Source organism: Neovison vison, chromosome 3, assembly GCF_020171115.1.
Source record: "Neovison vison isolate M4711 chromosome 3, ASM_NN_V1, whole genome shotgun sequence".
NCBI classification, from domain to species: domain Eukaryota; kingdom Metazoa; phylum Chordata; class Mammalia; order Carnivora; family Mustelidae; genus Neogale; species Neogale vison.
The window spans coordinates 19,573,941-19,601,384 of NC_058093.1; the positions used below are offsets into that span (position 1 = coordinate 19,573,941).

The 27,444-nt window shown below is 37.9% G+C and overlaps 1 protein-coding gene across 9 annotated transcripts in view; it reads left to right on the forward strand.

The window, feature by feature from the left end:
• The window catches only part of PIKFYVE (phosphoinositide kinase, FYVE-type zinc finger containing), a 77,567-nt gene that overhangs the window by 2,066 nt on the left and 48,057 nt on the right, over positions 1–27,444 (forward strand). For 5 of the 9 annotated variants that reach the window (XM_044241461.1, XM_044241463.1, XM_044241460.1 and 2 more), the window contains exons 2-13: positions 2,168–2,348; positions 4,416–4,568; positions 4,829–4,864; positions 7,947–8,065; positions 8,819–8,990; positions 13,903–14,110; positions 16,044–16,133; positions 20,669–20,807; positions 22,278–22,435; positions 23,827–23,938; positions 24,893–25,040; positions 25,581–25,748. In XM_044241461.1, the coding sequence (XP_044097396.1) occupies positions 2,177–2,348; positions 4,416–4,568; positions 4,829–4,864; positions 7,947–8,065; positions 8,819–8,990; positions 13,903–14,110; positions 16,044–16,133; positions 20,669–20,807; positions 22,278–22,435; positions 23,827–23,938; positions 24,893–25,040; positions 25,581–25,748 (1,675 nt within the window). In that variant the 5' untranslated portion in view covers positions 2,168–2,176. Of the gene's footprint in view, positions 1–2,167; positions 2,349–4,415; positions 4,569–4,828; positions 4,865–5,183; positions 5,359–7,946; positions 8,066–8,818; positions 8,991–13,902; positions 14,111–16,043; positions 16,134–20,668; positions 20,808–22,277; positions 22,436–23,826; positions 23,939–24,892; positions 25,041–25,580; positions 25,760–27,444 lie in introns of those variants that run through there. The other 4 variants (XM_044241468.1, XM_044241466.1, XM_044241464.1 and 1 more) reach the window with 4 other exon arrangements.

A 27,444-nucleotide genomic window follows, 5' to 3' on the forward strand; every position in this document is an offset into this window, starting at 1 on the left:
CTCTCTCCCTCTCCTTCCCTTCTTCTTCCTCCTTCCAGCCCATCCCTCACTCTGCAGGCTCCCAACCTTCCCTTCCCTTCATTCCTTCCTTCCTTTCTTCCTTCTCTTCCTTCCTTCCTCCACCTTCCTCTACCTTCCTCTCTCTCCTCCATCTCTCTGTCTGCTCTTCCTCAACACTCCTTCCTCTTTTTCTTCCTCCTTCCCCCTCCGCCACCGTACCAATAAACAGTTATTGCCAAATCATGTTCAAGTCCATGGTTTAATTTCTGCTTTGTTTAATGAATTAATTATTAATCAGGCAATGTCTTGAGTAGTTAGAATTTAGTTAGGCTAGAATTGGAAGTCTATGAAGAGCTACAAAAATAATTAAAAAAATATTTTATTTACTTATTTGACAGAGAGAGAGAGCGCGCGAGAGCGATCACAAGTAGGCAGAAAGGCAGGCAGAGAGAGAAGGGGAAGCAGGCTCCCTGCTAGGCAGAGAGCCTGATGTGGGGCGCCATCCCAGGACGGATCATGACCTGAGCCGAAGGCAGAGGCTTAACCCACTGAGCCACCCAGGTGCCCCTACAAAAATAATTTTGATCTAAAGAGGAATTCTAGAATGAAACTTTGGGGTCTACTTACAGTTCTATCACTGACTAGCTCTGTGATCTTCAAGAAAGGTGTTTAGGTTCAGTGTACATTGCTTGCCTCCAAGATGAAATGTAGTAATAAGTCCAGCTCTGTGCTCCCTCCAGGATTTTTGCAAAAATAAAACAAGATGGTAGATATGATTTTGAAAGTGAAAAACATTTGAAAGAGTATGGTGTCCTCATAGTAAAACATAAATTAGTTGACAAACTGTAGAACTTTAATGACTAAAGTTATGTGTAGTTTATGGTTCTCATTTATTTGAAGTATTAATATGGCAGGAAATAGACACTCGTGTTTTTCTGTAACCTCCATCTGTTGATGTGGTTACCTTTCCTACTTCAGTTGAACTATGATTTTTAGTTTTTGGGAAAAAGCCCTTTAAGATCTTCATTTTAATGTCTATATGAGTTTACTCTTAAAAGGAGAAGAACCAGGTTCATGTGCCTAGAAGAAGAGATGCTAGGAACAGCTTGTTGATTTGTATAGTTTTTGAAGTGATAAGGCATGGCTTGAGGTTATATATATTATATATATAATATATAATATATAATTACATATTATAGAAATATATAGTTTTTGAGGTTATACACAAGTATCATTAAGGGTTGACTGTTGCATCTTGGAAATATTTATGTTTTACATTTTTTATTTTTCCAATTTTTTTTTTAATATTTTTATCCATTTATTTGACAGAGAGAGATCACAAGTAGGCAGAGAGGCAGGCAGAGAGAGAGAGGAGGAAGCAGGCTCCCTGCTCAGCAGAGAGCCCGATACGGGACTCGATCCCAGGACCCTGAGATCATGACCTGAGCCGAAGGCAGCAGCTTAACCCACTGAGCCACCCAGGTGCCCCTTTTTTTAAAAAAGATTTATTTACTTTAGAGAGTGAGAGAGAGCACGCCCACATGTGAGCTGATGGAGGGGCAGAGGGACAGAGAATCTCAAGCAGACTCCTTGCTGAGCTCAGAGCCCATATACTGGGCTCCAATTCCATCTCATAAACCATGAGATCATGATCTGAGCTGAAATCAGGAGTCAGACGCGTAACTGATGGCTACCCAGGTGCCCCTGCTTTGCATTTTTTTAAAAGAAAAAATTGAAATACGTTCAAAAAATTTTGAGGAATTAATATGCTTGTGTAAAACCTCTTTTCCCCGGTATTGAGTATCTGTCTTTAAAAACAAAAATCCTAAAATGAAAAAGATATAAATTATGTCAAAATGCTTTTTTTTCTTTTTTCCTGCTCACATTTATATTTACCTCCAAATTGTTAATGATTTCGATGTTTTCTGTAGATTGAATAACAATGTAGACAATTAGATTGGCTATATAATCATAGTTTCATGTGATTGAGGCCCTTATGATCTAGACTGCAGTGTTTCTAAGCCTTAATTTGCAATATACGCTAAACTAGATTTATTTACTCTTTGGTTTTCAGAGGTCTGAGTTTTCAGAGTCAGATTTCCAGAGATTTAGGGCTGCTGTTTCGACTTTTGAGCTTCCTTAGGAACTCCTGTCTTTTGTCTTTTAGACTCATGAGATGGCCACAGATGATAAGGCTTCCCCAACCGTGGACTCTGCTAATGATTTGCCGCGGTCTCCTACTAGTCCTTCTCATCTCACACACTTTAAGCCTTTGACTCCTGATCAGGACGAACCTCCTTTTAAATCAGCGTATAGTTCTTTCGTCAATCTCTTTCGATTTAACAAAGGTAAGCATTATTCTTAAGGATCAGAGAAGCTGCAATTTTGATTTTCCGAAATTCTCTTGTTCAGCTTTCATGCTGTGTCTTTGCAAGGATGTGAAATATCAACAAGGAGATAGCTTTAGTCATAGGTCACTGGGGTTTATTGCTTATGAAGAGAAAGCTAGAGTTTTCCCTGCAATCTTATTAAATATTGGTAACTAAAGATCTGAATTGAAAACTAAATGTTAAAAAGAGGTCCCTTTTTGAAGTTAGCCTTTTTTCCCCCTTTCTTAATATATTTCAACTTTCTTAAATTCACAGAATGGACTTTGTTCTTTTAAGGGCTAATAGACAAAAAGTTTGTAATTAGATCCATAAAACTAGAAGAATCAGCATATGGGAGGAAAGGTTCTTCTATTTCCAAAATTTAAATTGTCGTCATGCCTGTTGCCTTAAACCCATTAGATTAAGTTATAAATGTAATGATATCAAGAGAAAAGATACTTTTTACTTATTTATTTCAGGAAATTTAGTATCAATGCGGTACTTTTATGTAATAAACAGTCTGTATTCCACACAAATGAAGTCTTCCCAAAAGAAAACTTTGCTTCCAGGATCCAGTTCAGGGTCACATTTTGCATTTGGTTTTCATCTGTTTTTAGTCTCCTATTCTTAGTCTTTTGTGAGGTTGACATTTTAGTAGATAACATGCCAATTATTTTATAGAATCTCCTTTGTTTGGGGTCTTCCTTATTTTTATTTTTTTCACTGAAGCGTAGCTGACAACATACTGATACTTTAGTTTCTGGTGTACAGCACAGTGATTGGACAAGTCTATACATGGTGCTGTGCTCCCTCAAGTGGAGCTTCCCTCTGTCACCATGCAATGTTCTTATATACCGTTGACTATGTTCCCTATGTTGTGCCTTTCATCCCCATAACTTGTCCATTCCATCAGTGGAAGTGAAAAGGTACTTTTTAAATGAGCTCTTTTCAAGTAATGTATTTTTTACCTGGAAAAAATCTTTAAAAATATGGCCTGTATCTTCGCTTTCTATTTATCTGTATTATTTGATATACAGTAGAAAGTAATCCCTCTTGTAAGGAATTTGAGAGTTAATTATTAAATGGATTCAGGAGAAATTTTAGTAGTATTAACTGACTTTTAGTAGTAGTCATATTTAAAGCTGTATAAAACCTCCTCTTCTTAGTCCACTTTTAAGATAATGACTTTTTTTTAAAAAATATTTTTTATTTATTTAACAGACAGAGATCACAAGTAGGCGGAGGGGCAGGCAGGCAGAGAGAGGGGGAAGCAGGCTCTCTGTTCAGCAGAGAGCCCGATGTGGGGCTCGATCCCAGGACCCTGAGACCATGACCTGAGCCAAAGGCAGAGGCTTAACCTACTGAGCCACCCAGGTGCCCCAAGATAATGACTTTTTAAAAAATCTTACTATTTACTTTTAGATTTATGGAAAAATTGGGAAGATAATACAGAGTTCTCATATACTCCCACACCCAGCTTTCCCTATTATCATCTTACGTTAGTATAGTGTATTTATTATACTGTATTATATTCATGAACCATCATTGACGCATTGTTGTAAACTAAAGTATGTGTTTTAATCATACTTGTTCAGTTTCTACCTAAAGTCCTTTTTCTATTCTAGGATCTCATCCGGGATACAACATTATATTTACTCATCATAAAACAATAATCTTCTTATTCAGCAAATGTTTATTGAGCCCCTATTATCTGCTTACTATTGCACTGTTTTAATAGTGCATGGTATCTACCCCATAAACAAAACCGATCAAAAAAATTCTCTGCAGTCATGTAAAGCTTGTATTCTATTTCCTTTAATATGCTCACAATATTTCTAATGAAATATAAAACAAACTGGGGATCACATATGCCAAGGATATACTACTTGTAATTTTGCCACTTTCTTTGAATTTCTTTTTTTTTAAACTTAATTTTTAATTATGCAAGTAATATGTAGTTACATTGTTTTCTGAACAATTTCATCCTCTTTGCTCAACTCTTGAGTTTTACTTTTTCAAATAATGCCAAGCTTTCCTTTGTTACAGAGCGCGCAGAAGGGGGCCAGGGAGAGCAGCAGCCTCTAGCTGGAAGTTGGGCCAGCCCTCAGCTTCCTTCAAGAACACAGTCTGTGAGGTCACCTACACCTTATAAAAAACAGCTTAATGAGGAACTCCAGCGACGATCTTCAGCAGTATTAGGTGAGACGGTGCTTCTCATTTCATCTCTCTCATGTGTTGAATTTTTCCAGTCATTGTGTTTCCCAGGTTGTTTATTGACTTAACTTTTCTGCCGTTTTGGAATAGTCAGGTGCTCTTCAGAATTAATGACACTATTGCCTTGGTAGTGAAAGAATTTGTTGATACCTAAAAAAAATTCCTAAGCGTTTTATTAAATTTTAACTTAGGCCAAGCACAGATCTCTTGACTGTTTTTTGATTAATTACTTGCTTGGGTTTCAGAAGAGAACAGTTTGCAACATCCCCAGGAGAACACAGGTTAGTTTCAACTTTGTGAATGGATTCTGCATCTGTTCTTGGGATGGCTAGTATAATGTGGTGCGCATGCCTCTGGCTGCGGAACTCTGTCACCTCCGTTAGCGGGCTGCCACTTGCTCTTGGCCTTCTGTCCTTGTTGGGGTGCAGACTGTCCTTGTGGCTGGATGAGCTGAGCTCTTGCCTGTTTGTTCTCTGTCCTGGTCTACTATAGTCATCTCCTTCATTTTCATGCTCTTCTGATGAGTAGAGACTGGGGGTCAGTGCCTGAATCGAGAGACAAAACAAATGAATTGTTTTATGTTTTATTTCTGTTAGAGTATTGAAATCAGCACAGTGATTTGCCCAGCTAAAGGTGATAGAAGAAAGGCAGTGAGAGGTGGCCTAAGAGAGGAGGAGGGGGCAGCATTGGAAGTCAAGTGTCCCTCGACACCAGATCCTATCTTGTCTGGCCAGCTTCCTCATGAGATCCTTGAGTGAAAAGTAGGCAGGCACAGGTAATGATGGTTGGCGGGAGGATATCTTACGGCCAGCTGAGACTCGGTATGGAACCTGAGGACTGGAGTGGGCCTTGTGCACGTTTCCTAGGGCAATGAGCCTCAGCCTGGGTTACATCAGCCATTTTGGAAGGAAGATCCAGAAGGTGGGAAGGGGGAGAGGGAGAGAGGAGCTCTTCTACCCCAGATTGTGGGAAGGAAGAGACCATCCCCACCTATCCTTTAAGTTCAGTAAACTCCTTTGCTTTTAAACCTGACCTGTGGCCACACTGTTGTTTTTGTTGAGGGATCTGACTATGTCCTATGCTGAATTAAGCATAGAATTTCCTTATTTGTCAAATTTAGCAGTTGGACTAGAGGCTCTTAGGGATTACAAACTGACAGCCTATCACACCTTGCCTTGGTGTTTTTTTTTTTTTTTTTTTTTTTTATTTATTTGAGAGAGAGAGACAGTGAGAGAACGCATGAGCGAGGAGAAGGTCAGAGGGAGAAGCAGACTCCCCATGGAGCTGGGAGCCTGATGTGGGACTCGATCCTGGGACTCCAGGATCACGCCCTGAGCCGGAGGCAGTCGTTTAACCAACTGCGCCACCCAGGCGTCCCTGCCTTGGTGTTTTGATAAACTTGAATTTAAATATCACTAGGTAGGGGTGCCTGGTTGGCTCAATTGGTTAATCCTCTGCCTTTGGCTAAGGTCTTGATCCCAGGGTCCTGGGATCGAGAGCCCCAAGTTGGGCTCCCTGCTCAGCTGGGAGTTGCTTCTCCCTCTCCCTCTCCTCCTCCCCCCTGCTCATGTGCACTCTCTCTCTCTCTCAAATAAATACATAAATAAAATTAAAAAAAAAAACACTGGGTGGAGCTTGTAATGTCTAATTTGCTGCAATCCTTACCACTCCTTTCTGTCTTTTATCAAGTGCCTTTGATTCTTTGATTCTTTCTGCCTTCGCTGCTAGAGACATTTACATTTAAGCTTCGGAAGCCTGGGACTGTTTGACCAATCAAGTTCCTTTTTCTACTGCAAGGCTGTAATTCCACAATTTATTAGCCCTGTGACTTTAGGAACATCATTTCATTATGTAATATCCATTTTACAAGAGAAGCAGCTAAGGTTATTTAGGGCAGAGTGCTAGACCAGATTTCCTCTCAGGTCTCTTTCACCTTCGTGTGTGATTCTTTGGGTTCCAGCGAAGGCTTGTGTTTCCTTTTCTGGTGAATGATGCCATTAGTCCTCTCTTACGCTTCTAAATAGCTAAGTGCAAGGGGTTGTCCCTGCATGGGAGCACAGCTGTTGCAGTCTAACAGCTTCATCTGCCTCTCTTTTTACCTTATGAATCATGGACACTTCCTTTATTTTGTGATACTCAAGGAGAATTCGGTCCTTCTAATGCTTGCATGTTGTATTCCAGTAACAACACATCTGAGGTGTCTGCTGAAATTAGCATTGGACTATAGAAAAATTTTTTAAAGTTTTCTAACATAGATGCACTTTTGATAATTATTTGTGTTATTCAGTTGTCTTGGGAAGTTCTTTGTCAATTTAGATTCAGAGAACAACCACTCATTTCTTGGTAATCCTTTCTGTGCCACCCAACCAAAACAAAGAACATTTAAAACAAATCTAGCGGTGAGTTTGAGAAAGACTCGAGGCCGGGTATTTTCCATCTTGATTTCCATAGGTTATTTGTTAATGAGATAAAACTAATAGAGACTTTCATCCCTTTTATCAAGCCACCTCCCTTCATTCTTAAGTTTTGTAACAGAGCCAGCAAACTTCAGTGGTAATCTTACTCTGAAATAAGGAAATAATATCACAGTTTTTGTGGGTGTATACATTTTGTCCCTGAAGCTGAATTTGGTTTACTATTGATAGGATTGGCTTCGGTATTGCTATTTAAAGTGTAAGTGATGTCTTTCAGTTTGGAGATGCAGAGTCAAGGAGGTGGCAGGAAAGGGTAGGACTGGAGTTCTAGCAATTCTTTGGTGTTTTTAATCTGTTTAGATCTTGGTGAAGGGAATTGTGGATAAATTACCGCCCTGGATATTCTGAGCTCTCTCAGTCTTTGGGGATGTGGTTATTAAACTCTTTTCTGATCATCTGCTTCATGAGGCTTTAGGTACTTGGTCTGTAGACTGAACTGAACTGTTGTTTACTGTTTGGCTGTAGAGACTAAGCTAGGTTAACTCACAGGGATTGCTTTTTCTTCTAAATTTTTAGCAGGTATTTATGATGACTTGGGAACAAAGAGCCCAGTAAATCATAATGAATTTTGGGCCCTTCTAAGCAATGTGTCTGTCTGAGGCCTCAAAGCCATCAGTGGTCTTAGACAGTGCTTTTCTTAGGTAGCCCTTACTTGCTTGTGAAGCAGTGTTTTACCTGGTAATAAATACTTTCAACAACCGCTTATCTTTGTAAAAACTAGTTTAACTCTCAATCCATATCAGTGGCTGGGAGAACATAAAGGCACTGTGCATCACATATATACTTTATTTTGCATAGATATTAGAGACTAATAACAAGGTTGCCTTTTCTTTCTTTCTTTCTTTTCTTTTCTCTTTTTTTTTTTTTTTTTTTGGTAAATCTGATTCAGACACGAGAAGGAAAGCAGAACCTACCTTTGGAGGTCATGACCCTCGTACAGCTGTTCAGCTTCGAAGCCTCAGCACAGTATTAAAACGCCTCAAGGAAATAATGGAGGGGAAAAGCCAGGTACTCTCTAGGGGGTTTAGAAGATTTTTATTAAATACTTATATGGGGCTTATGCCATACTCAGTAAAAATGGCATAATGCTACTCGACTCAAAAGAATGTTCAGCTAGTACTTCCTCCAGTTACGAACACATTTTTAATACAAATTCTTAACTTTAATTTATCATTTTTCTGCCCTTTATGGTAAGTGCTTTTTGTTTTAAGTTAGTGCTTTTCGGTTGAAGAAGTATTTATTTAGCCCAGATTGTCTTTCATGGTTTCTTCAAGAAACTTTATAATTCATGGGAAGTTTTGGGGTCAAGCTTTTTTTTTTCTCACAGAGGTCTAATTGGACCAAACACCATTTTTTTGGTTTGTTTTATTTTGTTTCGTTTTTGCTTTTTTGGAAAAGACCATGCTTCACTGATTGCATTATAAATCTTGTCATAAGTCCATATACGTGTGTGAGGGTGTGCCGGGCTCTCTTTTCTGTTCTATAACTCCATTTCTTTTCCTATCCTTGAATGAATTTTCTATCTAAAATTACTGTAGTTTTAGAATATGTCTTGATGGACAGTAATGTAAGTCCTTCAACTTAAGCCTTGTTCAAGGCTATTTTAAGGCCTAAGGTGATTTTGATCTTTTCCATTCCCATATGAATTCTTGAAATAAGATGTCAATTTCTGCAGAAGAAACCTTGTAGGATATTGATTAGCATTGCACTTTTCATTGCATCTTTTCATATTTTCAGTTTCACATATTGTTACTGTTACAGGACAGTGACCTGAAGCAATACTGGATGCCAGACAGCCAATGTAAAGAATGCTATGACTGTAGTGAGAAATTTACAACCTTCAGGCGCAGACACCATTGCCGACTGTGTGGGCAGATTTTTTGCAGTCGTTGCTGTAATCAAGAAATCCCTGGAAAATTTATGGGCTATACAGGTAAATGCACTTTATTGACAGTTTTGCAGTTTTTAACTATTTTATAAAATAGTTATAATACAGGACCGTTGTGAAGCCAATTTTTATTTTGGGTTTTGTGTGTGGGACATGGGGAACACAAAAGTGGGGGTGATACAGCTTTGCTTTAAAGGACTTTACAGTCGGATAATAAAGTAGATGGAGAGGTTCATAAATAGAGTAAAAGAGAGTGTGTCATAGATGCTAGCAAAAAACCATAGGAGCAATAATATTTATTAGACAAGGTGGTTAGGATAGATTACTAATATATATTACTATGAGAATTTTCATTTTATAAAATGCAGATCATCCTTGAGTTATAGGACACCTTGCTTAGCAAACTGCATCTTATTCATATTTTTTCGTAAATTTATCAGTATGGAAATTTTAAATTATTTAAATTATTTGTTGAAGCAGAAAATACCAAACAATGGTATGTGGATTTACATAGTGCTTTGGGAGTGGAAGGTGGGCAGAAGTTACCAAAAGGAGAATACTCTTTGCATCTCTCAAATTATTTTTGTTGCCGTGCAAATCTTCCTCTTAGCCTTACTCACTCCCCCTGCCCCCCAGTTGCTAGAGTTCAGAGCTCAGTTATCTTTCATCAGGATTTTGGCTGCAACCTTTAGAGGAATTTTTTACCTTTAGTTTTTCCCTACTTCTAGTTCCTTTTCCATACTCTGGTTATTATTCTTTGTTAAATGCTAATTTGATCATATTGGGATATTACCTGCCTAAAACTCATTCAGAGCTCCCGTTACCCTTAGGATAAATCCTGTCTTGTTAATATGGTTGTTGTGTTAGTTTCTCAGGGCTGCCATAACAAAATATTACAAACTGAGCAGCTTAGAATAACAGAAATTTATTTTCTCAAAGTTATGGAGGCCAGAACTACAATAATAGCTCTCACTGCACAGGTCAGAGAACTAATGTAGGGATTCTTCCGTTTACTGAGTATGTTTATTCCAACTGTGTGTTTTAGAACTGAGGAATAACCACAGAATAACCATTCAACCCACCAGAAGATGAATCTGAGCCAAAATCTATTCATCACCTGACCTCCATAAGTCCCTCTCCTGACTGGTAGACTACAATAAAATTTTGGGTCTCCTAAATGAGAGCCAAGTCTAGTAATCCCCCAGAGGTTTGACTGTTAGCTTTTTCTTAATGCAGTCACCCTTTGAGGAAGGGTGGTACATATATTAACAGTGTTAAGTTTTTGGCAGTGTGTAATCAGGTATTTCCCAAGGGGACCTACCCTCCCTGCTTCATTCAAGGAATTCTGGGTCTGTAAATGGCTCAATTCTGAGAATTAATTGGGAGGTCATGACTGTTTTTGATTTAAGTTAGACTACTGTCCACTTGTTCTGGAGTTTGTCTTATACAAATCTAGTAAAAATTTAGTAGACTGTCCATTGACTTTACTTCTGGGAGTACTATGATCAATGCCATGGTCGCTACAAATCAGACTATTCTGAATCCTGTGTTGACTCCACTGTCTATTATAGTATCCGTGCCCACCTTGTCATTGGTGATCAAGTGCCGCCATTCTACGTGTGCCGCCCTAGGATCTAATGGTCTCCCTTGCATTTAGTTTTTTCAATTCAGTGGAAGCAGTTCCCACTGTAATTTCTTTTTTTTTCAAGATTTTATTTATTTGACAGAAATCACAAGTAGGCAGAGAGGCAGGCAGAGAGAGAGAGGGGGAAGCGGGCTCCCCGCTGAGCAGAGAGCCTGACACGGGGCTCGATCCCAGGACCCCCGGGATCATGACCTGAGCCAAAGGCAGAGGCTTTAACCCACTGAGCCACCCAGGCATCCCCCCCCCCCACTGCCGCAGCTGTAATTTCTGACCTACAGAGAAGAGCGACCACAAAGCTCTACAAGGATCCTGGGGTTCCCCTCACAAATTTATTTCTCATGGTCATGAAAGGTATATGTTCTAGATCCTGCTGGGGTGAGTAAGCAGTTGTTCTTTGATAAATCCTTTCTTAACATTTAATATCCCTAATTCTTTGGATCCCTTCCTTCATAATACACCAGGTTAGTTCTGGCCTTTCAGCCTCTTAAAGTATAGGCCACTTTTGGTCCCATGTTTCAGCCAGTCAACCAACAAGACTGTTAGAGCCCTCTTTACACTCATGCTATGGTTTTCAATTCATAATCTCTATTTAGCGGGCTCATATCAGTAAATTCAGCTGGGTCCTACTTTATGTTCTTTCTACTGTATCTTTGATATATCTCCACTGTATCTCCTATATCTTTGATATCCATTTGCATACCTATTCCCTGGGTTTCTGTCCATATGAGTTGGAAAAATGTTAGTTCACCTTCTCATGGGTCACACTATACCTTACCTTTCAGGGCTTCCTGGGACTTTAGTCTTGTTATAGCTCTAGAAGCAAAGAGGGTAGTGGGAGTGGGTCCTGAGGAGAATAAGCAGTGTCTTGCAAGGTAGAAAACTCAGGCCATTTTGGATTTCTCTGGCAAATCAGGGTTAATCTCCTCTGACAGATTGCAAAGGCTAAGAAAGGTAAAGAAGACTCAGCAGAATTTTTCAGGGCTTCATTCCCCAGCTTCATCAGGATCTTTCCATGGATCTCCATTCTACTTTTCAGGATTCCATTCCTTTCTAATCAGTGCCCTCATTTTCACAGCAGTCATACTGCAAGATTAAGGATTCTATGTGTGTTGTGATTCAGCCACTTGCAGGATGAAACTCTTAGTTTGATTTTTAGCTCTGTGGCTACAGGAGATAATGATTTCTCTTGGGGAAGACAGAGAAACTTCCAGGTAGTTTGTACAGCTGGGAATTTGAATTCCTGAGGTCATCCTTCCTGCCCCCCTCCCCACTTTGTCTAGTAAAATTAGGAGCAACCAGTCAGTTTCATTGTACCTGCTAATTTGACAAAAATATTCTAAGATATGAGGGCCACCTACTTTATGGAGGGTAATTTACTTAAAGTCAACAGATTGTATATGTTAATCATACATTAATCAAAACCCTTCACAGTAACAAGGAGATTACTGTTTGGCCAACCAACTAGTCTCTCTAAGTTGACACATAAAATTAACCATTACAAATGGAATAAGACATGTTGGGCACTTGTACAATGTAGCCTCGAATAAATGTAAAGTACTTAGAATAATGTATGGCACATGGAAAGAATTGAATGTATATTAAGCAGTTATTGGTGGTAGTAGCATTAATATCTCTACATCCATCAGGCAACTTTTTAATTAGATGTGTGTCTTTCACCTCAGTGGACCAAGGTCTTTGGTGGCAGAGCTGTGTCTCCTCAGCCTTTGTTATACAATCACATAATTAAGCATGTGTTCAGCAGACACTTGCTGATGAAATTTCTTCGTGATATGAAAACTTTTCAGTTCAGGCTTGGCTGAGTTCTGACCATCTGCATTCTAATAGCTGACTGGTAAAGGGAAATTTCTTTATAGTAAGAAACAAACCAAGCCTTTGTTTTGGGAACTTAGAGACCTTTCTGCAGGATGTCATTTCACTTCCTTACTGTAGTTCTACTTCTCTTGGCTGGTGGTGATTTGTCCAAACACTCTCATTTACTCCAGACCGGATTCACTTTTTTTGGTCCCGATTGAAGTGGATATAGTTTTCTTTAGTTTTAGTATATTTCATCTGTTGAGTTGTGGCATCAGAAATAAGTAATACAACAAGTGATACTTAATTTTCTGTAAAATCTATGCATAATGTAACAGAACTGAGGACTACATAGAACATAATGTAACAAAACTGAGGACTACATAGTCTTAACATGGAAAACCCCCCTAAAACTATTTAACATAATTATACTTGGTTGTAATTATGGTAAAAACAGTACAGTTGCCTTTAAGAATGTAATAAAATCTGAAATTGTTTCTTTTAAAAATTAGTAATTCCCTTTCAATAATTCAAACTCTAATATTGATTAAAATCTTATTACTAACATGAAATTTTTTTAGTTCATTTTCCCCCCCTCATTTTGAATGTTTTCTCAATAAATTCTGGCCTTCTAAAATAAATTTAAAAAAGAAATCTTTTGTTCAAGTCCCATCAGTTTTCTAATGTTAATTGTAAAAAAAATTAAGGTGGAATTGTTAACTAACATGTGTTCATAAAGTTCAATTATCTGACCTTTTTTTTTTTTTTAGTACAGTAAACTTACAGAATCACACAAATAGCTTTTACAGAAAAATAGGATGGAAATGAAAACTTCTGTTTGGGCTGGGCTGTGACCTTAAATGACAACATATGAAAAGTATTAAATAACCTTGTTGTTTGTCCTCTGAAGAACATTTCGTTGCCAACTCAGCTTTCACCAGAGGAATTTCTGTAACAGTTCCCCAGCTACTTCACAGGGTCTGTAAGCCCATTTTGTATTTGTTTGTTTCTGAGATGGTGCCCCCTTGTGGACGCTGCTCTCAGGGTTTCACAAGAGAGACTTGCAGGACATTTTCCTCCTTGCCCAGGGAAAACATGTTGTTTCTCTTTGTATTGCTTTATTTACTCTATTCGAAACAGTTTTTTTCTTGAACTCACTGTCCATTATTTCATTTTTAGAACCTTGAAAAGTTTATTTTTTCAAAAACTCTTTTAAAGAGTTTTTTTTTTAGTATCATTGGTGCTATTTTCTTAACTCATTAATAAATTTTGAGGTTATTTGAATGAATGGATGAATTTATCACAATGATGGTTTTTAAAATATATAAATGAACCAAAAAATTATTTTGCATTGTGAAAACATCTTTTTTAGTAGTCTTTACTGGAAGACATTTTCCTGTTACCTGAAAAACTATTAACCCAAGGACTTAATGTGTTTTGTTAAGTAACCTGTTATCATTATTTTTTAAGTTCATTTTCTTGTTTTGTTTTCCTTTTTAGGGGACCTCCGAGCTTGTACATACTGTAGAAAGATAGCTTTAAGTTATGCTCATTCCACAGACAGTAATTCCATTGGGGAAGACTTGAATGCTCTTTCTGATTCTGCTTCCTCTGTGTCTGTACTGGATCCAAGTGAACCTCGAACACCTGTTGGAAGTAGAAAAGCTAGCCGCAACATATTTCTAGAGGATGATTTTGCCTGGCAAAGGTACTATCACTTAAGTACAATTTTATTTATGTTTGAGAAATACAGATAGTCTTGTGACCTGAGGCTACCTTCAGTTTATTTTTATCTTCTTTGAATTATTTTCTATATATTCTCCTCCTTATTCTTTGGAATGTTTATCGGTAGTAATTATATTGACTAATTAGAACCTAAGCTGTACAAGAGGAGAGACTTTATATTGTTCTTGTTCACTGTTCTACCTGCTGGCACCAAGAACAGTGTATGGTATATATCTTGAGATTTGTTAAAAAGGAAACAGAAGTTATTGAGATGAATAATTTCTAATGTAGCCTTCATAGAGAAGGAAAATGCCCATAAATTTTGTATTCATAATATTTGTAAATGAGGGGTGTCTGGGTGGCTCAGTCATTGGGCGTCTGCTTTGGCTCAGGTCATGATCCCAGGGTCCTGGGATTGGCCCTGCATCTGGGTCTCTGCTCAGTGGGAAGTCTGCTTCTCCCTCTCTTACTTCTCCTGCTTGTGTTCCCTCTCTTGTAGTGTCTCTCTGTGTCAAATAAAAAATAAAATCTTAAAAAAAATTTGTATATGAAATTAGATCTTTTTTCCTCCCTAAGGAACATTTCATGTTTTTCCTTAGGTTTAAATCTGCTACTTCAGTTGCCTGCTGGTGAAGGATGTTTCTAACTCTTGGTAGTTACACGGAATTGTTTGAATTAGAATCCTAGATTCATCAGTTTCTGATATATTTTTTTAAGCTAAGTTATATTCTTATGTATAATACTAAATCTAGCCATATGAAAGAGCTTAGAGTTTTAATTAACCCTTTTCTGATAAGTTGTTTTATCAATCACCCTTAAAAGTGTGAGGAAGTAATAGGCAACTAATTTAAATAGAAGCCAAGAATGAATTATAGCTGCGTTCTACATTTATGACTCTTAGGGACATAACGTGGAGCAGAAAAGAAAGTCACAGAGGTGTACAACGATTATTTATGATGTTCAAAAATGCATAAAACAAACACACTGTCTAGGTATACAGATGTGGTAAACTTAAAGAGAAGGGAGGGAGTGATAAGTATAAAATTGATAATAGTCGTTTCATTGATAATAGTCTCCCAGAGGGGAATGGGATTGGGTAAGGAAATAATACGCATTTCAGAGTCAGTGCTGATGGTACATTGTTATTTGTGGTGTCATAATTCTTTATCAATTACGTGTATTTTATAAATTTTAAAAATTGATTCTACATTTAATAGAACAGTAAAAAAGTATAGGGATTCTCAGTTCTTTCTCACTTTAGTTAGTAATCCCTTTTAGTTGTGGCTGGCCCTATTGCGTGAGCCCAGAATTGGCAAGTGTCTTCTAATAAACTAGATTTGAAATCTTCTTGAGAGATGTCGGATAGATGTCAGAGGTAGAATAGTGTGGCAGTTGTTTCATGTTCATTCTCTTTTAGTTATCGTATCTCTTGGATAGGCACCACTTTCTCCTTTTGATAGATGTAGAAGCTGAGGTTTAGAGAGATTAACTAGTGGACTCAAGGTCAAAAGCTAGAAAGAAGGAGAGCCTGCACTTGGACATACGTCTGACTCTGCGGTGCTATTCCAGTGGGCTAAGGGGACTAAGAATAAAATACTTGAACTCAGGGTTTCTCCCCAAAATCATTTCAGTTTTGTATATGATGGATGTAGGAGTTCTGTAAGTACCCATCCAACCGGCGTTATTATTTTAAGGACTCACTGTATACTTAATAAGCTACCAGCCTTTTGGCAGTTGATGTAGTTAATATAAAAACTATAGTTTCTATCTTAATTAAAAGAAGAAAACAAAACTAAACCCTAATATTATTATTGTAGGGGAAAACAATCAGCTTTTAAATGTTAAAGCACTTCACTGAAAGTGGATTTGCTTGTTACTGTCCCAAATCATCTCAGTATTTTTCTGTTTCTTTGTAGTTTGATTCATCCAGACCCTTCAAATACTCCTCTTTCGACAAGACTTGTATCTGTTCAGGAGGATGCTGGGAAATCTCCTGCTCGAAATAGGTAAGCTGCCAAATGAAAACTCCATGTTCTGTATTTGATTTTTCTTTCTTTCATGGCAATGAGAAGAGCAAACAGATAAAAATGGGGTGGGATTGATTGTTACACTTTCTTAGCTCTAAAATCTGAATTAAACTATTGTTTTTCTATTTGCTAGTCAGCTCTGGCTTGCATTCTTTTCAGTGTCTCTTTTCCAGTATTCTCTGCTGGCTTCAGATCTCCACTGCCTTTCTCCTAGCTCAGCAGATGGCCTTATTTTCTATTGTAGAGCGAAGAGGCAGCTAACAAATAGGCACTTCCTCAACTCTTACCGCCATTTACCAACCTGATTACATTTAGAGCTCATCTTTTTTTTTTTTTTCTACCTCTTATCCAAGCTAATTCTCCATTTGTATTCTGGATCCCATCCTTTTTCATTTTTTATTAATTATCCTGTTGATGTTTCTACATTCTACCTTTCATTGCTGACTCCTCACCATTAGCATTTAAACAAACTCAGATCACCTATTAAAAACAAACAAAAATTTCTTCTTTATGGTTCATCTCTCTTTTCCTATATTCTCAATTATTTCTTTTCTTCTTAGCCAAATTCCTTGAAATTGTTGCCTGTAATCATTCTACATCTGCACACTTCCTCCTCCTTTTTCAACTTACTAGATCTTACTGATGTTCACACCTCTTCACTGAAAAATGCTTTCCTTTTTACAAGTTTAAGTGGTGACTAAGTAGTTCTTAACCTGAAGAACTAGAGATCTGAATGACCTTGGTTTAACATACTTTCTGTTCTTTCTACAAGTATTATTAAGTACCTAGAAACCAGCTCTGTGTAATATAGCAGTGAATCAAACAGTCAAAAATTTAATGCTCAAAAAAGCAATAAGGCATATGGATAGAGATTGACATTTTAAAATTGTGTAGTCAGGGAAGATCTCACAGGGAAGGTGACATTTGAGCAAAGGCCTGAGGATATGAGGGAATGAGCCATGTGAACATTTAATAGAAGAGTGTGCCAAGAAAACAGAAAATAGCGAATTCCTAGAAGGAATATAGCTGGCAAAGAGTAACAAGAGGTCCTGTGTACCTGGAGTAGAATTTTCTTATAGTTAATTTTAGGCCTTTGTCATTTACTCTGGGTGAAGTGGGAAGCTACTGGAGAGAGTGAATTTTTAAAACACTTCTAAAATTATTTTGAAAATATTTCAAATTTGTAAAAAGTTGCAAGAGTAATAAATTTAATATATTCTCTATTAAGGTTCACTAATTTACATTTTCCCATTTGCTTTGTTACTATTTATATGATAGACTTTTTCTGAGACTAGGTTGCAGACATCAGGATCTTTTACCCTTTTTTAATTAATAAACTTCATTTTTTTAGAGCAGTTGTAGGCTAATAGCAAAATTGAGTAGGGAGTACAGAAAATTCATATATACCCCCTACCCTCATAACCTCCTCCATGGTCAGTATCCTGTATCATAGTGGTATATTTGTTACAGTTGATGAATAGCTGTTAACATATTATCACTCTTCATTGATACATTATCACCCAAAGTCCATAATTTACGTTAGGGTTCACTCTTGGTGATGTATATTCTGTGTTTGGGACAGATGTATAATGATGTGATATCCAATGTTGTAGTAAACTATAGTTTCACTGCCTTAAAAATTCTCTGCTCTGGGGTGCCTGCCTGGCCTTCAGTTAAGCATCTGACTCTTGATTTTGGCTCAGGTCATGATCTCAGGGTGTGGGGTCTCTGTGCTCAGTGTGGAGTCAACTTGCCCCCTCCCTTTTCCCTGCTTGTGCTCACCCTCTCTCTCTCGCAAGTAAAAAATTCAATAAATAAATAAAATCTTTAAAAATTCTCTGTGCTCTCTTTATTCATTTCTCACTCCCACCCAACCCATGGCATAGCCACTGACCTTTTTACTGTCTGCATAATTTTCCCTTTTCTAAAATGTTTTATAGTTGGACTCATTCAGAATGCAGCCTTTTCAGATTTGTTTCTTTCACTTAGTAATATTCATTTAAGGTTCCTCCATGTCTTTTCATGGCTTGATAACTCTTTTTTTCAGCATTAATTAATATTCCAATATCTCGATATACCACAATTTATCCACTTACCTACTGGAAGATATTTTAGTTATTTCCAAGTTTTGGCAATATGAATAAGGCTACTATAAAGGTTTGTGTGCAGGTTTTCATGTGGTCATGTATTCAGTTCCTTTGCATAAATACCAAGGAGTATGATTGCTGGATCATAGGTAGAGAGTATGATTAGTTTCGTAAGAAGTTGTCAAACTGTCTTCCAAAGTGGCTGCACCATTTTGGATTCCCTAAATGGAAGAAGAAGAATTGGAGATGGGAGTTGTGCTGTAGTGAAGGAGGGAATGTCCCAAGGGGATGTGGAGTTAAGACAAATTTTTTTTTTAAAGGTGGGATCAAGTACAGTATTTCTTTTGGCGTTGTACAAATGGAGGAATAGCTGTGCTAATTTACAGTGTAGTTCCATCTGTTTTGAACTAATACTATGATTGATGTAAATCTTTGGGAAAGGTGTAATTTAGTCAGTGAGTACTATTTCTAAATAAAAGTTTACCCAGCATTCTTAATGCTAGGCTACTTATTAGAGTATTTGACATTAGGGGTTCCTAGGTGGCTCAGATGGTTAAACTTCTGCCTTCAGATCAGGTCATGATCCCAGGACCCTGGGATCAAGCCCTTTGTTGGGCTCCCTGCTCGGCGGGGAGCCTGCTGCTCTCTCTCCCTCTGCCTGCTGCTCCCCCTGCTTGTGCTCTCTCCTGTTGCCTCTATCAAATGAATAAAATCTATTAAAAAAAAAAGTATTTGATAGCAAATGTGACTATTTTTTTTTTGTTTTTGTTTTTGTTACTACCGTATCAGGATATCAGGATATGTGCAGGGATAGTTAGAATGTTAGAGAAGCAAAACACAGGATAATACAATCATTGGAAAAGAGATTCTAATTTCTTTATTTATGTATTTATTTGAGAGAGAGAGCACAAGGTCAGAGGGAGCAGCACACTCCCCGTGGAGCTGGGAGCCTGATATGGGACTCGATGTGGGACTCAATGCCGGGACTCAATGCCGGGACTCCGGGATCATGATCTGAGCGGAAGGCAGTTGCTTAATCAACTGAGCCACCCAGGATCCCGGAAGAGAGATTTTAATTAATGGAGTCAGACATATAGTGGTGACTTTTCACTAAAAGAATATGCTAAGAAATAAGTGATTATTTGAAAAATCTTTATTATTTATTTGATAACAGTGCTTTCTCATAAGCTATTAAGAATGACTTTTTGCTAAACCTGTTACAGACCTGTGAATAATTTCTTAAATTATTTTTTTAAGATTTATTTATTTAGTTTTGTTGGGGGGAAGGGGAGAGAGCACACATGTGCATGTGCATGCACAAGTTGAGGGAAGGACGGAGGGAGAGAATCCCCAGGTAGACCCCCCACTGCGTGTGGAGCCTGTCTCAGGTCTGATCTCCTGACCCATCAGATCACGACCTGAGCCAAAACCATGAGTTGGATGCTCAACTGGCTGAGCCACCCAGGCACCCCAAAGTTATTTTAAAATTATCTTTATATTCATGCCAGGGGGAGCATAGTTTTTAGTTGGCACCTGGTTTTGAATGGGAGGCAGCCTGGCTGTTAGTCGAGTTACCTTAGAAAAATAACTTAATCTCTGATTCTTGATTTCTGTATTTGTAGAATGGCTTCAGTAGTACCTACTCTATAGTATCCTGTGAAAATTACTGTTATTTTTTTAAAGGTTTTATTTATTTATTTGACAGAGATCACAAGTAGGTGGAGAGGCAGGCAGAGAGAGAGGGGGAAGCAGGTTCCCTGCTGAGCAGAGAGCCCAATGAGGGGGGGCTGGATCCCAGGACCCTGAGATCATGACCTGAGCAGAAGGCAGAGGCTTAACCCACTGAGCCACCCAGGCACCCTTGCTGTGAGAAGTAAATGAGTTTATTGCCTAACTCATTGTAGAAGCTTCTGCCTTTTTATCCTTTATATAGAAGCTAAAATTTGCTTTCATTTCTTTCAAAGTAGAAGCTAACTAAAATTTATTTAAAATTATTTACCATTGCTTTCCTATAATCTCTCCATAGCAGCTTTGCTTTTTCACTTAATCTGAAATAGCTTCTCCCAGTGATGATATCATACGTAACCATCATAATTACATTTAAAAGTACCCTTAATGTTGGCAAGTAAACATTTATTTATTGTAAAGATTTTATTTATTTACATGAGAGAGAGAGAGAATGATTGAGAGAGCATGAGAAGGCAGAGGATCAGAAGGAAAAGCAGACTCCCTGCTGAGCAGGGAACCCAATGTAGGACTTGATCCTGGGACTCCAGGATCATGACCTGAGCCGAAGGCAGTCAGTTAACCAAATGAGCCACCCAGGAGTCCCAGTAAGCATTTATTTAAAAATGAATTTTCACTGTAATTCTATTTATTGATGAAGAATTTAAAACTGTGTATTCACTTTTTTGTTTTTCTTTCCAGATCAGCTAGCATTACTAACCTGTCACTGGATCGATCTGGTTCTCCTATGGTATCTTCATATGAGACATCTGTCAGTCCCCAGGCTAACCGAACCTATGTTAGGACAGAGACCACTGAGGATGAACGCAAAATTCTTCTGGTACTGGTCTAGTATCTTTGCTATTTTTAAGAAACCTATCAATAGCCAGTTAGCATATAAATTAATAGAGGAAATAATTATCTTGAGTTTTTATTAAGATCACCTAAGAAAGTGGTGAAGCATTCAGTACTCTTATATTGCATTAATATTTTCTTGATACCTTTCATCTGGTAAGATTTGAGGTGCTTACATAGTAAGAGAGCTGAACTTTTAGTTAGGTCCCAGATTGTTTTTAAACTTTGAAATATGTTTCTCATACACACAGAATGCTTTGCATACCTTTCTACTGTATGTTGATGTGAGATGGTTATCAGTTGTTTATAGACTTTATGTAAGTGTAAAATACTGTATTTAGTCCCGAGAGTGACTCAAAGAATGGAAATTGGCTCCTGTCCTCAAGCTTAAAATTCAAGAGGTAGAAATGAGGGTGATGGCCAGGTCTTTAATAGTAAAAAAGCAATACTTTATTGATAAGAAATAGAAAGATCATTAGTGGTGAGGGCTTTAAACTGAAAGGTTTGGCCTGGACCTTGAAGAACGGATGGATTTGGGCAGGCATTGAGGAAAGCAACTCTTATTTAAAGGTATGACAAAGTATAGAGGTGAAAATAAGCATGACATGATATTTTCCATGCACCAAAGTAGGATTTATTAGTTAGGAGAGGTTTGGAGAGAGAGTAAGCTGGAGTCTGTGGGCAATGAGAATGGAAGTTACTTGGGGTTACCTCGTGGAACATGGTGAGTTCACCCTTTCCAAGTTTAGATTTGAACCCAGGTGCTGAGCAATGTTGGGTGTTTTTTTGAGCAGGGAGTCATTCACTGAAGGCCTTCCTTTAGGAAGATTCACTTGGCAGTTGTTGGGTACAGGTCAGAAAGGTGGGAAGCTGCTGGAGTGAAGACTACAAGAAATGGATTGGTGTGGTTGACTGTTCTCCCCTTTCCCTTGCCCGTCTTCAAAGAGGAGATTTTGCAGTTTTGTACTTTGATAACTAGGAGACTGAGGATATGTGCCATGGACTGGGAAAAATTATTTGGGGTAGTTGTTTTTATTTTCTTCCCTAAAGATTTTATTTATTTGAGAGAGAGAGAGAGCACACAAGCTGGGTAGTGGGGAGGAGTGTCAGAGGGAGAGGGAGAAGCAGGCTTCCTGCTGAGCAGGGAGTCCAACGTGGGGCTCGATCTCAGGATCCTCGGATCATGACCTGAGCCGAAAGCAGCTGCATAACTGACTGAGCCTCCGAGGTTCCCTGGGATAGTTGGTTTTAAGAGAAAAAGTTACATTTGCAATTAGATTAACTGAGTTCAGGCTGCTCCCAATGCATGTGTTATTTCTATTAGATGGTGTGAGTTGGCTCTGACAATCTGTATTGAATTTCCTTTTAGGCATCTGAAAATCACAGGAAAGAATCTGCAAAGGTATGTGATAGCATCCTTCTCAGGAGTAATTATTTGCTTATAATGTGATTTCAGGACAGCGTTCAGTTAAAGGACCTGTGGAAGAAAATCTGCCATCACAGTAGTGGAATGGAGTTTCAGGATCACCGTTACTGGCTGAGAACGCATCCCAATTGCATTGTGGGAAAAGAATTAGTCAACTGGTTAATCCGAAATGGACACATTGCTACGAGGTAATGTGATCTTAAGAAAGACTTTTTGATATTATTTATTGCTTTATTTTTAATAAGGCCATGATATTGTAGATATAAGGGCAGCAGATTTTAAGACTAGGGTGCTGTTTGTTTCCTGCGTTTGGTGCATAGGGTACTCATGACTCAGCCCTCCTCCCTTCTGCATTTTAACCAGTAGTAAATAGATGCAAGGAGCAAATGGGGCACAGTTTACTTTATTTATTATAAGCAGAAGTATGCAGTAATTCCCCAGCACTAAGCTCTCTGATTAAGCAGGATTTGGGAATGTAACTAGGTATTGAGATCACAGTGGATTCTCCTGCTACTGTTCTCTGATCTGGACATTGCAGACTATGGAATTGAGTTCATAAGTCCCACTAGCAGTGTCTTGCTTGGCTCAGGAATCATTTGTGAGAAAGAGACGGACAGGCCCTATTGCCTTTCAAGGCAGCATGTCCCTAAGCTATTGTAGTTGATTAGATTAACTACTCCTTTCCTGGGAAGAAACAGGTAAGTAGGAAGAGAGAGTAGAAACCCCGGGGTCCAGTTTTGACTGTATTTCTTTTTAGTTTTATGCTTTTACTCAAGTTACTTAATCTCTTTTGAACCTTGGACCTCTCAGTTTCAGTGTGAGGAGAATGTATAGGTGCTGTGAAGAAGCTGTGAGGATGAAATGAGATAATATGGGCTAAAGTACTTTATAAATTGTGAAATGCCATGTAAGTGCCCTGTGTTGAGTGTCTGTTTCATCTATTAAGTGTCTATGTATTATTATTATTTTTTAAAGTTTTCTTTCTTTAGTTGAGTGTGAGTGAACATGAGCAGGAGGAGAGGCAGATGGAGAGAGAAAGGGAGAGGCAGACTCTCCACTGAGCACCACTGGGATTGAGGTGGGGCTCGATCCCAGAACCCTGGGATCATGTCAGACACTTAACCAACAGAGCCACCAGGGCGCACCTTAAGTGTCTGTGTATTGCCGTATTTGTTTAAGTATCTGTTTTGTACATACGTGTATATATATATCTGTAATATTTGGTATTGTCTTACCAAGACCATAAGCTCCTCGAGGGCAGGAACCATGCTAGTTTCACCATTTTGTTTTACTGTAGTGACGACAGAGATACGCATGTACTAAGCACTTCTTACATGTTTGTTGTAAGTAAAATTAGGTTTTGCTAGGACTGCCTTACCAGCAACTTCTCTTTTACCTGGTATCTGGCAAAATCTTTCAATTCAGCTTCAAGTCTCACTTGTTTTACCCCTCACCTATTGACCGACCATTTGTAATTCCAGCTGATCAAAATGCAAGAAAATTCCATTTGCGTCTCATCTTGTGCCTGTGAAATTACTCTGACTTTTTAAAGTTTTTATTTTTGTTGGTCTTCATTCAGGGCACAAGCTATAGCCATCGGGCAAGCAATGGTCGATGGACGTTGGCTGGATTGCGTCAGTCATCATGACCAGCTTTTCAGGGATGAGTACGCGCTGTACAGACCACTGCAGGTAGTTTTCCGTGTCATCGCTGATGAGTTGGGAAGTCTTGTCTTCATCGGTGGGAATAAAAAGTCGTTGAATTAGACAGAGATACATTTTCCCTGTTGTTTGAAAGTTACAAACATTTTTACTTGGATGGTAGGGGTGATGAAAAACCTGTTGGAATCAGACAATTTCCAGTGGGTTTGACTTTTCTGAAGCTGGACCTTGTGGTGATATAGTTGCCTGTCATTTACCTTTAATGGTTTTCCGTCTCACTATGTCTGTGTTTTCAGGACTAAGAGAGAGTATACATAATAAAATGATAGAAAAAGTATCACCAATGCAGTAGATTTTGACACATTACCAGTATTAAATTGTATAGCAGTGATAAAACAATGATGATGTATATATCTTTTTCCTTTAATTAGGGAATAGAAATGATTTAAAATAGAACTTTTTAAAAAGATAATCTTTCACTTTTGATTTATGTTAATTTTGTATATATATATTTATATATATGTATGTATATATAAAAAGTTTAGTAATACCTTTGTGAACTAAAGTGGAAACTCAAAGGTTAGAAAAGACAAATGACCAATAAGACTGGTGTGGTGGTGTTTGTTAAAATCTAACAGTTGTTTTCCAGAATGTGTCCTGGTGTTGGCACAGGATTAGAATAAATTCTGAGCCAGATTTACTCTCAGGACTAAAAAGCATGAAATGAAACACTGTAAAATCTGTGTATTATGTTTTGCTCATATTAAGCTGCCTAAACCTACTGATTAGTGACAATTATAATTATTAAGTGGAACTATCAACATTAATGCCAGTTTACTTAGTTTCTATCAATTAGCTTATTTGTATGTAAATTTATTCAGTGGTTAGCTTTGTAGAAATATTGGGCTTGAGTTTATTTGTAGTGTTGCCATTGAAAGTTTCCACTGAATGTGAATTACTTGGATCTTGTCTTGATCTTACTAGAGTACAGAATTCTCCGAGACCCCTTCTCCAGACAGTGACTCAGTGAACTCTGTGGAAGGTCACTCTGAGCCATCCTGGTTTAAAGACATAAAGTTCGATGACAGTGACACGGAACAGATGGCTGAAGAAGGTGACGATAATTTGACTAGTGAGTTTAAATTTTCTAATATTTTGATTTTTGTGACTTATTACTGTGTATGTATGATAAATGAGTGTCTTGTTTGTTTAGTTGAAACAATGGACTTTAAGTTTTATGGCACCAACTAAATGTAAACATCTGATAGCAATCTTCGTTCTAGATACAGTATTTTCTTAAGAAACCAACTTGTTAGGCTACTGGCGTTTTCAGATTTTGCCATAGTCTGTAGTTTGCAGCAGCTTAAAAATAACTCTGAGCTAATAATATCGCAGCAGACAACTTTCTCACCTCTTCACTATGATATCAGACTCTCTCTCTGCAGAACCTCCAATAGATTTCTCCATCTTAAAAATTCATCATATATTTAATGTGTTCCAATTTTTATTAAGTCTCCACAGAAGTACATGAAAATACTGTATCCATTTTGGTATTGCACATTGGCCTTGTCTATTAAAAGAACATTTTTCTCCTTTCCTCCAATACCCTGATGAAACCCATTTTTACTCCCCTCCTCTCCCTATATTTCTTTCCCCTCCCTGACACTAAAAGATTCTGCCAGTCCTAGCAAGCGCACATCAGTCAGCAGCTTCCAGTCCACAGTGGACAGTGACTCAGCCGCTTCCATCAGCCTGAACGTGGAGCTGGACAACGTGAACTTCCATATCAAGAAGCCCTCCAAGTACCCACATGTGCCCCCTCACCCTGCTGACCAAAAAGGTAGGAGGTAGTCACCATCTGGAATCCAATCCGGGCACAGGCTGGAGAGCTGGGCCACATGATCTCATGCCAGCCTGTCTTCCTGGCTTCCCCTGTCCCATGTGGCGGAAGGGATTCGGTGTGGGTTTTGTTCCCCCTTTCTCGTTTTCCCCACACCGCCTCCCCACACTTTTTTTGGTTGGTTCCTTTTATTTCTCGTTTTCTCCCGCAGTACCACCACACCCAATTAAAAGCTTGTAGTCTTTAAAAGGAGCTACATCTTTAAAAGGATCTACTACTACTACTGCTCTTCCCTTAGCATAATGTGCAACTTCCAAGGTGGCATTTCTTTGCATTTATAACATGGATGTTCTGCTCTATTCATTTCTCTTTCTTTATTTAACATTTTAAAGCCTATTTGCTTATGCTATTAACCAGTAATGTATTTCACTAAACCTTTTTAGGTGCTTGAACTGTATTAGGGGGAAACACACAATACAAAACATCTTTCTACTATGATTTGAAATGTTTGCTATGGAAAGAACAGACTGAAGATGCACATTTCTTTCCTGATATCATTGTATTTTTTGCATGGTTTCTAACCATGATGAAGCTTCTCACAGATGTTTGTCTGCAGGGAAGGATCGTGTCGATCAGACTCTCACATGTATTCCTAGGCCACGCAGTAGTTATATTTTCTGTTGTTAATAAAGAAAATATCATTATTTGTCCAGCAAAAAAATATGCTTGTGTGTATATGCTGTATTTAAAAAAAAAGGTTTCTCCTCTGAGTAATACAAAGTGAATTTGTTATTTTGTTATTTTTAGTTGTCTTAAATGAAGGTTTATTCTACTGACTCAAAAATAATAATGGCCATATTCAGAAGACATTTGGTATAAAAGGAAAAATAAGATAAATCATTACCAAAATCTAATACAGCAGTATATAAAAAATGAGATGCTTTTTATTTTTGTATTTTCATTTTATGTCATTTTTAAATTAACATATAATATATTATTTGTTTCAGAGGTACAGGTCTGTGAATCATCAGACTTACACAATTCACAGCACACACCATAGCACACACCCTCCCCAATGTCCGTCACCCAACAGCAACCCTCAGTTTGTTTCCTGAGATTATAAGTCTCTTATGGTTTGTCTCCCTCTCTGGTTTCTTCTTGTTTCATTTTTTCCTCTCTTCCCCTATGATCCTGTCTTGTTTCTCAGATTTCACATATCAGCGAGATCATATATGAAATGCTATTTAAAAATGAATTTCGAGGTTTACCCTGTTGGATATAACTAACAGCCAAATTAAATTTTAGCCCTAAAGAGGTATTATGTAAAAGGAAATAAATAAAAAATACATAAGTAAGTAAGTAATTGTAAGATTTCATTATGTTCTAGTAACTAAAAAATCATTATAAAGATGAAACCATTTATTCCATGATTTCACCTGAAGCTTGGTTTTTTAACAGCCCTCTAAAGTTGAATTCTTTCCTTAGATTGGAAATGCTTGTCTGATTTCCTTGCTACTTCCTATTTTGAGTCTAAAATTATGGTCAGCAAAGAGAAGCTTTTGAACCTAAACATCTATTCTAAAATAATTTGGAACAAACTCCCATTTCTATAACAAATTTTTAATGGCTGTCAGTAGTAACCATTATCCTCAAGATGTGGTAAAAAAGCTTTTAAGGGTTTCAGTAATGGTGTGGG